Source organism: Nannobrachium achirus (genome assembly GCF_963921795.1).
Source record: "Nannobrachium achirus genome assembly, chromosome: 1".
NCBI classification, from domain to species: Eukaryota; Metazoa; Chordata; class Actinopteri; order Myctophiformes; family Myctophidae; genus Nannobrachium; species Nannobrachium achirus.
The window spans coordinates 38,775,182-38,789,039 of NC_137810.1; the positions used below are offsets into that span (position 1 = coordinate 38,775,182).

At 42.6% G+C, this 13,858-nt stretch overlaps 1 protein-coding gene across 2 annotated transcripts in view; it reads left to right on the top strand.

Moving 5' to 3' along the window:
* Positions 1 to 1,399: 1,399 nt before the first annotated feature.
* LOC308292090 (regulator of nonsense transcripts 1) overlaps positions 1,400 to 13,858 on the top strand; it is a 32,956-nt gene continuing 20,497 nt past the window's right edge. For both annotated transcript variants that reach the window (XM_080734321.1, XM_080734322.1), the window contains exons 1-5: positions 1,400 to 1,772; positions 4,435 to 4,577; positions 6,058 to 6,147; positions 7,560 to 7,727; positions 13,344 to 13,524. In XM_080734321.1, coding sequence (XP_080590447.1) covers positions 1,599 to 1,772; positions 4,435 to 4,577; positions 6,058 to 6,147; positions 7,560 to 7,727; positions 13,344 to 13,524 — 756 coding nt within the window. In that variant the 5' untranslated portion in view covers positions 1,400 to 1,598. The remainder of the gene's footprint in view (positions 1,773 to 4,434; positions 4,578 to 6,057; positions 6,148 to 7,559; positions 7,728 to 13,343; positions 13,525 to 13,858) is intronic.

Below are 13,858 nucleotides of genomic sequence, written 5' to 3' on the forward strand. Positions count from 1 at the left end.
ACCCGTCCACTCGTCGCCGGCATGTGTTAGTCCATATGTTTCCAATAAATTAATGTTTACTCAAACTTCTCTGAGACTCATCGCTTTCCTTGTTTACGACAATGTTGGGTGAAAATGGCCGAACATATCATGTGCTGTTGATCGCCTTCGCTATTCGCTCATAGTAGGACATGACATTTTGTAGGCGTAAGTATTACGATGTTCTGTAGGTGGAAGCATTCCGACGAGGTAGCGTAAGACGCAGGAGTTTGAGTAAACATTAATTTATTGGAAACATATGGACTAACTCATATCCGATGAGTGGACAAGTCGGTAGAACACTGTTTCGACAATGCGGTGAGCAACTTATAGGCCTAAAATTATTTGTACATGTTTGGAGCAGAAAATGGACGGAAGAGCTCACCCAGCAAGAGCGTCCCCGCTCCCCTTTATCCACCTCTTTCCGCGGGAATTTACTGGAGAATTTTTTGCACCACACTTCCGGTTAACAGCAGAGATACAAGCTCACGTCGCGTCGCAGATGCAACCGTTGTGAGCTTGTAGATCACACTCGGCTGCGATGCCGGAAGCTCCGTGCAACTTCTGCGCAATGCACGATGGGATGTTGGAAAGTTGTGGATAACGCTTGTAGAGAGAAAACGTCTTCAAAATAAAAGCACTCTAAAAGAGTTATGATTTATTTATGGCTACAGCTCTCCTAAGAGACTTGGACCGAGTAGAAAAAATTGTGCTATTTTATCATGAACATTAGACCTATTATATTAAGAAAAGTGGTGAAGTCGTCCTTTAAGTGTTCCGCGAAGCTTGGCCAGTGTGGGATGGGGCGGGGACATATAATATACAAACAGACATGGTACATACGTACAGACAAAGCCAGATGTAGGAGCGGTTAGCACTGCTCAAAAATAAAAAAAAGTTTGAAATCTTGTTTGAGGCTGGCAGATCCGCCAACATATTATGATGTCACTGCAGGTTTCTGAACTGTCCACATACAAGATACAGTGAGTGAGAGATTTTGTGACATCTTATAATGAGTATGAGTAAGCTAGGAGTCTAGGAACAATTTCTAATGTGTGAAGGGGCCATGTTTTTTTCTTTCAATTCAATCAGCTAGTTTTTTCATTAGCTAGATCTTTTTATGTATTAATGACATTAATTGCATTGTTTTATTCATGAAAATCGCAGCTTTTTTAAATGTTTTGAAAAACAAAATGTAGGAAACAAATATTAAGGGACCCATAAAATTGTGTACGCGACCCACAAATGGATCCCGACCCACTGCTTGGGAACCAGCGCCCTATGCTGTGCTGCTAGGGAAGTTCGTCACTAGAGTGTCGTTACGTTGGTTTGTGTTTCGGCGTGAGGAAGAATTCTGCTACTGCGGTTCCAACAAGTCGTGTTGTTTGGGTTCAAATCCAAGTCCGAACGGAGAGATCCGCGTCCACAGAAGCAGCAAAGTCTCGGTCTTTTTTTTAAAGATCATCTCGTAGGAGAGTCCGGAGAGAGAAGAACAAACATCAAACACCTTGTTTTGTTTGAAACAGAAGAAGTGTTCCTTTTTTTTTTAGTATTATTCTTATAATTGTTTTATTTTAAAGATGAGTGTGGAGGCGTACGGGCCGAGCTCCCAGACGCTCACCTTCCTGGACGTGGAGGAAGCGGAGCTGCTCGGGGCGGACACCCAGGGTTCCGAGTACGACTTCACCGACTTCACGCTGCCGAGCCAGACCCAGACCCAGCCGGGCCAGGGCCAGAGCCAGCTGGACGGACAGGTACCGTGGAGCTGTGGAGCTCACTGGGGAAAAGAACCGCGATGCTAGTTGGCTAGCGTTAGCGGCTATTGGAGCTAACCTAGCTAGTAGTAGGGTTAGCAACGCTGCTGGCTCGCAGGAATGACAGATAAGGATGGAACTGTGACGTCACGTCTCTAAGCTAAGACGTCTTTTTTAGAGCACCTTTTCTTATTACAGGCGATAATTAATTATACAAAATATCTAAAAGTGCTTAGCTTTTTACTCAAGGAAAGAAGCACATTAGAAGTTTACATTGATTTACAGTTCACTGATGGGACAACTACAAGGATAAACACCACAAGAAAGTTCGTTTAAATTGGTGTCCCAGGCTTTGTACTCAATTCATACAACAATACATGACAGACAAATCATTGCTATGCAAGAAATATCATAAGACAGTCACAAAACAAAACTAGAACTGCACTCTGTCGAGGTGCCAACTTGCTACTTGTGAACAAGTAGGCCCGCCATGTCTGGCTTTTGTGTGCGCCAGCAGAGCGCGCCACCACTGGCGATGCCAGTGACATCTCCAGGAATGCTGGTCCCTCATCGGCTGCTACATACACGCCGAACACAGTACTTGCGCTCTCTGCTGGCGCAAGTAATAAACTAGAAAGATGCAATTCTGGGAAATTGCAAGTGTGGTTGCCGTGACGCGAGTCATCTATATTAAGCCCATAATGCGGAATGCCAATATGGACATATACTGGTTGAATTGGCATTGCCATTTATTTTCCCATTCACAGAAAAGTAATATCAGCATGGCTTCCATGTCAGTCTCATGTCTTCTATGACGTCAGACATCTATGATGTCAGTCATCTCTAGATTTGGAAAAAGTTTAATGTTTCCCATTCAAGTCAATGGAGAAAATTAATTCACGAATAAATTAAACTATATAACGTATCTCTATAAAAGTAAAATGCAAGCAGAGGCACAGTACCGAAGCCGGTCGATTTGACATATGGCCCAAGTGTGTGCCACCAAAATTGTTGGAGGAGTAGCGCGGCAAAATATAGCCTTTATCTAGAAAGAAAGATAGAAAGATGGAAAGAAAAACTCGGACAAGTAGGCCTACTATAGTCTGGTTAGGGCAACCACACTAAAAATAAATGGTATTTACAGTAAAAAGGTCAGGGGGAGCCGGGGAAGGTAAAGGATAGCATGGATGAACTTGATTGCACTTTTCTAATATTGTTTTGTATAAAAACGTCCTTTTACTTGTTTTATTTTGTGCAGCATTAGTGTAGCTCAATGATAAAATACAAATAAGTAAAATACTCAAGGCAGAGACACACCTCCAATCGTGTGTGACGTCACTGTTCCATCCATGGTATCTTTATTCTCAGCTTGCTAACAGTCAACATTAGCAACCCACGGAGTGTTAGCTACATGCTAACGCCAACAGTCTAAACGTATGTATGTGTGTTTCCCTGTTTACCGCGCCATATTCTACACACGGACAACATTGTACTCATGAACAAGTCAACAGCAACTGAGTGTGATGAGACACGAGCGTTGACAGCAGTCTGTTAATGATGTGTTGTACTTCCTGTGTAATGCGCCCACCTGTGTGTTGGTGGACAGCTAACTTAGTATTTTTGTGCAGTAGTTAGTCCCAATCCTGGTACTTAAAGATGACTAGTATTACTGCTAGGCTTCTGTCCTACCAGGACCTTTTAGTACTACCGTTTTTTAATCTCCTACCAGGACCTCTTGTACTGGTGGGTTTTATATCTCACCAGGACCTCTGGTACTACTGGGGTTTATCTCCTACCAGGACTCTTAGTAGGCTACTGCTAGTTTTATATCATACCAGGACCTCTAGTAATGCTGGTTTTATATCCTACCTGGACCCCTAGTACTGCTGGTTTTATATCCTACCTTGACCTCTAGTACATTGTTATAAATTCCATTTCAAAAAGTTGGTGCATTTTCAAAAATAGCAGACATAGGCAAACTTGTGAGCTTGTAGATTGGTTATCTCCACCATTTGACATAATTAAATATGGTTTATTTTGGCCCCAGTACATTATTTATTTTCATTATTGATACCGGTCATTGTCAATCCTTTCTTTGTATATTTTAAGTTATTTGTCATCTCTTCCATACAATTTGTTCACATCATAGCCTAAAAGCCAAACCAAATGTTATTTTATTGTTCCAAAGCCAAATAGATAACTAAATCATTAATCACAAACTATGACATTGGATTGTCAACTAATATTTCATGATGGTGACTAGATTGCTTTGGATTTTTTAGCTGTTGGAGCGGTCGTGCGCACTCGAGCAATCACCGATTTAAATAAATAACCTTTTTAGACTTATTTTAAATTATTAACCCACAATATACTGTATATCAAATTGTATTCTATATTTACTTGCATAATGGGGAAACTTGAGAGTTGTCGTAATATTTATCTCGCATTTACCTCGCAGCCAGCTCTGTAATTTAATTGGTTCATGAATCCATCAGCCACTGTTATCCAACTCTTTGACTGCTTCAGACAGAACTTCTCACACCTACTAGGCTGCTTAGCAGGTCACACAATGGATGGATATGCATCAACCAGCTCACCCTGACTAGGATCAAAGTAGTTTGGGAATGGTTGGCTGAGGGATCAATTCTCTTGTGTCGTGCAGGTGAACGGCCCTGATGAAGGCCTACATAATGGCGGCGTTGACGACTCCATGGCCAAGGCCAGCCAACTGCTCGCTGAGCTCAACTTTGAGGAAGATGAAGAAGACACCTATTACACCAAAGACCTCCCTCTGCACGCATGCAGGTATCACACGTCTCTAGTCTGTTGTATATTCTTTAACACAGTTATGATACTGATATTAAAGACAGAGGAAGGGGCGTCAGTTAAGCCAGTGGTTCTCAACCAAGAATCGTACCCGGCCCACTGACTTAAATCACTGTCTTTTGCGTTGTCCCTAAGCACTGTATGTATAGCCTGATTTGTTAGCTGGTAGATCTATTCCTTTTGGTAAAACGACGCCATCACATTATGCAGCATAAATAACTCAAGACTTGTTGTTTAGAACTGACCTGAGCCTGACGCAAATATTATATATATATGTAACGGAGGTGACCCGAACCTCCCCACCCGGCTTCAAACCCGGGTCTCCCACGTGAAAGTCCAATATCTTAACCATCACTCCAAAGGGATATCCCTATGGAACGAGAGCAGATACTAGACCTTTGAGGCTTCAGGCTGGGGCTGCGACTCTCTCCGCCACACTCACCCCCCTTTGACCTCCTCCTACGGGGAAGCCCGGATCCGGGTCACGGCACCAATGTAACGGAGGTGATCCGAACCTCCCCACCCGGCTTCGAACCCGGGTCTCCCACGTGAAAGTCCAATATCTTAACCATCACTCCAAAGGGATATCCCTATAGAACGAGAGCAGATACTAGACTTTTGAGGCTTCAGGCTGGGGCTGCGACTCTCTCCGCCACATATATTTTTGGGGGGCACTTGTTGCCCTGACTGGCCTTGTGAAGGGGAACACACACTGGACGCGGAGGCGGCGCGGAAGCGGCACGTCAAAAAATACGGCCCCGTTATTTTCAATGAACTAACCCACACCGGCGGCGTCAGACACACTGTTCTATTTGTCCAGCGTTGCCGCGCGTTGAATATGTTCTCCCATGCTTCTCCCCACCGGGGGAAATGGATCTGCTGTGTGGCAGCGTGCCGCATCCAGTTGGGGTTACCGTGCGGCACTTCACGTGCGTCGATACCGCGTTCAGTGTGTGCTCCCCTTAAATCACCATGAAAAGGCATTTTTTTAACGTTTCATGGTCATCTTACCATTGATGTTTTTCAATGTAGGCTACGCATCTTCATGATATAGACTCAACTGTTGACTACATGTTTTCCATAGTTTGTAGAAGTCAGCAAATACCAATTTAGTTTGAAGTCCTCCATTATTCACTACAGCTGTGTTTACATCTGAAAGCATGTCATGTTGCGTGCGTCCTTTCCCATGAACACAGCTGTGTTGTCAGGACAATGCAGTCACGTAAATCAGGAAGGAGCCTTTTCTTTTTTTTTTTCTTTTTTTTTATGAACAATTGACCATCAATTATAAATCTGTGTCCGGCCCATCAGATCCTCTAGGATTTCGGTCGGGACAACAGAGGTGGGCCTCTGTTGTCCTTATACCATTCTTACTGTGACTGCTGCATCTGCACCAGTGTCATAAAAGAGAAATCCACAAACTGAATTCTGCATGATGTGCCTAATGTTTTCATTTCAGCTACTGTGGTATTCATGACCCGGCATGTGTGGTGTACTGCAACACCAGCAAGAAATGGTTCTGCAACGGACGTGGAAACACTTCTGGCAGGTATGTTATCAATATCAAACAATATTTAGATATCAGTGCGATACCTACCAGCATTATTCAGGGTTCCCACGGTCATGATATTCCTGCAAATATTTAGAAATGACAAAAACTGTTTTCCAGGCCTGGAAAAGGTTTGGAATTACTCAAATGTTTTGGAAAATGATTGAATATTGTCTCTGTCGGGAGAAAACCTCATATATGTCCAAAATCGTTACATTTCTGGATTCAAATTAAATAGCTTAATTAAGGGGGGGGGGGGGGGGTTTCGAGTATGTGAATGGTACTTTTGATGCTTTTGTGTGACATTGTAGTATGATCAACTAGGGCGTTAACTTAACAAAAAAACACAAAGTTCAAATATGGAGATGAGAGGTTTCTGCCCGACAGCAACTAAATGGATATTTATGTATTTTTTGTCCAACATTACGTGAAAGATATAACATGGAAATGCAGTGCTACATGATACGTTTTTAGCTTATAGATCTGTTATTTTTGTCACATGACACCTTCGCTCGAGTCTGTCTTGGTGCATTGATAGCACTGGTTTAAAAGTCTCATTGCACCGTATGATTGTTTTTATGCATGAAAATGTAAAATACTTTCAAAAAGATATGTTAAATTCATTATTAAAATGCGTGGGAAACCTGATTATTGTGTTCATCAATGTCAGGCCAGGAACCTAACTTCTTTGCTTGAATTGTTGATTCCAAACTTTATACCACTATTTTTTAATACTTTCCCTGACATGACTACCTAGAGCTGTAGTTTTCAAAGTGGGCTTCTTGGACCCCCAGGGTCCTCCTTGAGGGTGTTCAGGGGGTCCCCAACAAGTCATCGTAATTCAAATACACTTGAGATTATTACAATACAAGAATTTATGATCGACAATGCTAACATGTTTTAATATCACCCTTATTTCTCATGCACAATTATGATACTTGGACAATTTTAAAGCAAAATATGGACGTCGACGATATGAAAAAATAATTATTTCATATCGGGGTCCCTTGGAAATCATTTGCAATGGGGGTCCATGGTCTCAATAAAAGAGCATGTGGGAGTCCTGTGACATGAAAATGTTTGAAAACTCCTGACTTAAGATTAAAATTAAAATATTCAGTAATTAAAATTCAAAATAAAATGTTTATGGTCAATGTGTCTGGTTGCATAGAAAGAGTTGGCAGCACTGAGAACAACTTATGAGCATTTGGCTTAGAATGTAGACTGTAAGAGGTGTGTATAATCTGCTGATCATAGTACTGTTATGCACTGTACTGTATGTGAGGCCCTGTTGCTCGTCTTTTCTTTTGAACCCCGCTTTTGGATATGTTATCCTCCTGGCCTGGCTATTTATCCTCCTGGCCTGGCTGTTTGGGTTGACGTGGTGCTCTTTGCTTTGCCCTACTATACAGCCATATTGTCAACCACCTGGTGAGGGCCAAATGCAAAGAGGTGACTCTGCATAAGGACGGTCCTCTGGGCGAGACGGTGCTGGAGTGTTACAACTGTGGCTGCCGCAACGTCTTCCTGCTGGGCTTCATCCCCGCCAAGGCCGACTCTGTGGTGGTGCTGCTCTGCAGGTATGGATGGATTAATCCACTGTTTCCCAAACAGTGGGTCAGGACCCGTTTGTGGGTCACAGACACATTTCTAAGGGTCATGAATCAAGTAAAAATCTATATATTTTTTCCTACATAGAGAAATCTGTATATACACATATAGAGGGTATGCGCGCAACATATCATCATACCCGGAAGTTATGCGAGAACGCCTACCGAGTGGCATAAAACTACTTTCTGGCCTTGACAGCCCATACATCTAAACAGAAAAGTCCTATCTGATTGCATTAAAATACGTTAAATGATGTTAAACTCACTTTGTAACTTGATTTGCTATACACTTTATGCATGAGCATAGTCGTACCCAGTGTTGGGAAAGTTCACTTAAAAAAATATATATATAGTTCAAGTTCAAAACTTCTAAAATGAACTAGTTCATTTCATAGTTCATAATTCTATCTTTTGAACTAAAGTTCATTTCATCCAACTTAACATTGAGGTGCCCACAATATTTAGGTGCCCAGTCTTCCTGCACCTTTATTGTGAAGGGCTGAGGGCAGAAGTTTCTATACCTCGCGCACAGCATGTTTCCGCGTTGGTTAAAATAGCTGATCTACAAGCTCACGTTGTCTCGTGGATGCGACGCGTTGTGAGCTTGCAGATCAGCTATTTTCGCCGTGCAACACACATGACAAAGTATAGTCAGGCTTTACTTGCGAGACGTAACGAGGAGGAGATTCACAGTGCAGCTGCAGACAGCACCGCATATCAACGTTCACGAGGAGCTGCGTGCAGTGCGTACTATTGGAGCATGTGAATGAAAAGAGAGACGAGAGGACAGACGACCGCACGGAGGCGCGGACCGCCGCATGAATGGCCGACGAACGCCAACGAACGCCGTTCACGGGCGTCAGAATGATCGTGTTCGACAATTTGTTCATCAAGCGAAAACAAAGGGCGTTCAGTTCACGTTCGCCCAAAATATGAATGTGTTCATGAACGATCGTTCTTTGAACACGTTCGGGTACAACACTGGTCATACCCTCTATATATTTGTAAATAAACAATTTTGAAGATTTCTAATACATTTTAGAACAAAGAAACAAACAAATCTAAGAAATCCCATGAATTAAAAATAACTAGTCCTTACCCGTTCAAAGATATGAGCTCTGAAATGATGTGCAGTGTGTGGGTTATGGTGTGTGCACTGTGCACACAGTATATGAGGGATGGAAAGTAACTTTCTGGTGCTTGCATGATAATATGTAGGAGCATCAATGTAAGAAATACCCGTTTTGTTTAAAGGCTACAGAGATACTGTGTACCGATCTACATGACAACATCTGTAAAGAGCCTCACAGACGAAACGCGATGTTGGATCCGATCAGATCTCGTGCCTGGGGGTTTATCGGTGTTCATTTCAAACGACAGTCTTGAATTCGGGCCCGGTATATCCCGCTGTGCCAAGTGAAATATCTCAGACCATTACAAATGAGACCGACGTCTCGCGATTCTAGCCACCCACGATCTCGGGGGGGTGGTGCCATGAGAGACACGACTAGATGGTTCTCAACCTGTGGATCGGGACCCACAGGGGTACAAGATGTACAGAAAGGGTTCCTTTAAGATGAAACCATGTTTACATACATATATTCTAAGGAAATGGGTTGTGATTTTATAATATTAAAATGACGAAATTAAACAAATATATTCGCTATCTAACGTTCGCACATTGCTGACCATACTACTGTGTATAAGTGTATTTGCCCTTCAACTATAAAATATATATTGTTTTTTATGAGACATCCATTGTAATTAGGCTATGCTCCCAAATCCATTTTATTACCTTCTGTTCGCATATGCAATGAGTCCCGCAGTGCTGCCAATCTGTTGAAGGTGAAAATCATGGAGGTTTTTTAGCGAGGTGAAACGCCATCAAAAGCCATGGAGCGTGTATCACATTATCTGCGGGGATGGGTGACATAAAGTAGCCTACTGGAAATGTGCATCAAATGACAGTGCCGTCGAGCGCTGATCAGCTGCTTTTTTTCCTTTTCTTTTTTTGCGCAGCCTCTTAACAATTAAGGCACGCATGGTGCTTTCTTCAGTGGCAGTGCTACTAATTAAATATTAAAACGGCGAAATTAAACAAATATATTCGCTATAGTCTATAATAAAGAGTCTCTCTCTCTCTCTCTCCCTCTCTCTCTCTGTCTGTGCGATATTTGTAGCTAATAATGCAGTAGGCCTATTGATACTTTTACTTAAGTAAAGAATTGGAGTACTTTTTCCATCACTGCTCAAATTAACTGTTCATCAGCGTGAATGCTTTCAGGTGTGTATGTGTATCTGATCAATATAGGAAATTGCCCATTACATCCTGCATGACATCAAAGCGACATGTTGTGTGAAGTCTTGTGAGCATGAAAGAGTTTGAACTTGAACATGAAGTGCGCTACATCGTGAAAAAAGTATTAAGAGTAGACCTAGGCTAGGCCTATAAAAGCCTTTTAAAATGTTATATCTTGCTCAAATTAATCATTACATCATTGCGCGAAACTATAGCACACGCGAGCCCATGGCATCTCACCCCTGGTCAGATCAATAATTAGCGCATCAGTTCCAGGTGGTGGTCGCTGATACGGCGAAGTGCAAATCAGGCTTGTCACTCACACAACACAGCTGCTGACTGCACCGTGTTTTAGACTTTGGTTGGTGTTATTACTGTTATGTTGATATGATTGATCTGAACCAAGCTGGACCCAGTGGATTATGTAGTCTACAAGGAAGCACGTTGGCTGTCTCACCCTGTCTGTCTGTCACAGCAATGGATTAATTGGTAGAAGTTGGTGTTACATTCTTCTTTCGTGTATCATCGTCCTTTGCACACAAGTGATAACTGCGCCATCATGACAAAACATTATAAAAACAAAGGTAGGTTGGTAGTCTTCTAGGTAGGCTACTGTGCGCACACTGGCCGCTGCTCACTTTATAGATATTATAATTATATATTCAGTTATGTTTTTGGCAAGCGAGACGCGAGATGTGATGCGCATCCAGCAAGACACGGCTGAGAGTGTCGCATCTCCAATATCATTGATTGACCAGTGTCCACTCCTAAAAAGCATCAACCAGCATTTTAACGGCAACCAGCCAGACATTAAACAGACATGAGCTTAATCAGCTAATAGCAATTATGAATGTCCAAACCTCGCCGTTGTGGGCGTGCAGTCGCAGAAAAAAAAAAGTTTAACCTCTCGCTTTTTTTTTTTTTTACTGTCCCACCAACATCCAAGCATATAGAATAGGGACAGGCCTAGGTTCCTCAATATCATTTAGCTGGGGACCCCCTGGAACTCCCCAAGGACTGGCGGTCCTCTTTGAGGACCAATGAACAAACTGACAGAACGAGAGGCGCAATGATGCCTGCAGCCCGTGCGTAAAAAAAAAAAGGAATGCAATGGAATGTCTCTGACTTTGAGTATTACATTATATGAATAAGATATTATATATAGGGTGTCTGTCTGTCAAGTTGCACAAGGTCAATTTAGAGCCCTTATAATACACGGATAGAACAGCACTGCCCTAGCCAAATCTGCGCAGCAAAAAAAAGACACTGCCTTGTTGCCAAATGACTGCGCAGAAGAAGAAAAAAGAAGAAAGAACGCTATAGGCTATAACGTTTTTGAACAAGTGATTACAACAAGGGAGAGAGTAGGCTAAAGTAAAAAGTAAGTAGGCTAATAATAATAATAAAAGTGTAGGCTGTGACAGAATAGCCTACACTCTGCGCAGCCTAAAAAAGGGAGGAGCTGGCTTCATATAATCTGATGCAATCCCGTGAGCTCATTCAGACGACAATAATTGTAAAGGATTCCTACCCGATGACCCGACAATATCAAGCTTTTTTGATATTATCGTGAGTGCTCCCGACGAGTCCCGAGGTCATAAAAAAGCTAATTAACATAATCCGATCGTGTCGGGGTACTGTTCAAGCCCAAGACCGATTCCGGGGCCGACCAAACGATTTTCCCGGGGGGTCCTCCCGAAATCTGGTCGGGGATCCTCGGCCCCGAGATCGGCTCAATGTGAACGGGCCTTAACAGGGCCAGCCAACCCCCCCCCCCCCCCCACCACCCACACACACACACACACACACACACACACACACAAACACAGAGCTGGTTAAACATGTTGCCCCATGCTAGATGCAGAATAGATATGCCTCATGCTAGATGCAGAATAGATAGTAGATACACCATAAAAATGCTAATATACAGCATATGATTTGTGAAAGTGACAAACGGGCTTCACAGTTATGTCAGGTGTGTTCATATGCTAATGGTGATGCGATTTCAGATCAATTGCTCCAGCCACTGAGGAGAAACGCTGTGACAGACAGACACTCAGACAGACAGACACTCACTCAGACAGACATTCGCAAAATTATAGTATAGATAGCCCTTACCCGTTCAAAGATATGAGCTCCAAAATGATGTGCAGTGTGTGGGTTATGGGATGTGCACTGTGCACACAGTATGAGGGATGGAAAGTAACTTTAACTGGTGCTTGCATGATGTAGGAGCATCAATGTAAGAAACCCGTTTCGTTTAATGGCTACAGAGCAACTGCCCCCCCCCCCAGCCCGCCCGCCCACCCGCCTGCACACACACCCGCCTGCCTGCACACACACACACACACACACAGAGAGAGCTGGTTAAACATGTTGCCTCATGCTAGATGCAGAATAGATGTGCCTCATGCTAGATGCAGAATAGATAGTAGATACACCATAAAAATGCTAATATACAGCATATGATTTGTGAAAGTGACAAACGGGCTTCACAGTTATGTCAGGTGTGTTCATATGCTAATGGTGATGCGATTTCAGATCAATTGCTCCAGCCACTGAGGAGAAACGCTGTTTCAGACAGACAGACAGACAGACAGACAGACACTCACTCACTCACTCAGACATTCGCAAAATTATAGTATAGATAATAAACACTTTTTGAGCTTGTCGATCTGCTACTTTTGAATTTGAATCCCGAAAAGTAGCATTTTTGGACATGATTCCACCCTAAACAGAGACGATATATAGCAACATAATTTTTTTCTCAGAAAACATAGGTTAGGATTTACAAGGCGTCTAAATGGTTTAAAGCTCTAAGTCGCCATGACTAGGGATGTCAACAATGAATTGACTATCAATGAATCAATGGGCAAGAATTTACCCAATTAAATTGAGCAATTAAACAATTAATTGAACATTCCACGGTTCTGATTTCCTGGCATTCCTTATCACAAACAGAGTCTACTTATTATCCAGGGCTGCTAAAAGTTCTACTATTCACAAATGGTTTCTATTTCTATTGTGTTGTCATGGAATATACTGTACATGAGTATATATCTTAACATCTTAAAGAAATGGCTCACCCAATTGAAAATAAGCAATTTCTTGAGTGAACTCCTGTTTTTTTAAAGTTTACATTGATTTCTGTAACATCATTTTCCAGAGAGAGAGGGGGGGGGGGCAGTGGTGTTGTTGGCTTAATTTAAACACCTCTATCTAATCCAACCTTGGGATGCGTTGCTGCTGCGGTGTGTGTGTGTGTGTTTGTGATGGTGTCCACGCAGACAGCCGTGTGCCAGTCAGAGCAGCCTGAAGGACATCAACTGGGACAGCTCCCAGTGGCAGCCTCTCATCCAGGACCGCTGCTTCCTCTCCTGGCTGGTCAAGATCCCGTCAGAGCAGGAGCAGCTCCGAGCGCGCCAGATCACTGCCCAGCAGATCAACAAGCTGGAGGAGCTGTGGAAGGTAAGGCAGGCAGCCTATTCCTTCAAAGATAAAACCCTCTATGCGTGTAATTAATAGTTTGTATTTCCTTGGTTGTGACGTTTGATTGAATACTATATTAGGCAGAAATGTAAACAGCACAAGGTAAGGCTAAAAGGATAACACAAAAAAGTCCTGGAGACTTGTTTCCATTGTGGTCCTATGTATTGAACCAATCAACATAACATAAAAATAACACCAACATACAATATCATCAACAAATATGAAACACTATATGTACAAAGTAGAAAAGAAGGGAAGAAACTGGGCAGTGAATGCCATCACCTTTCTATGGGCTTTCTTTGGCTTCCTGAAC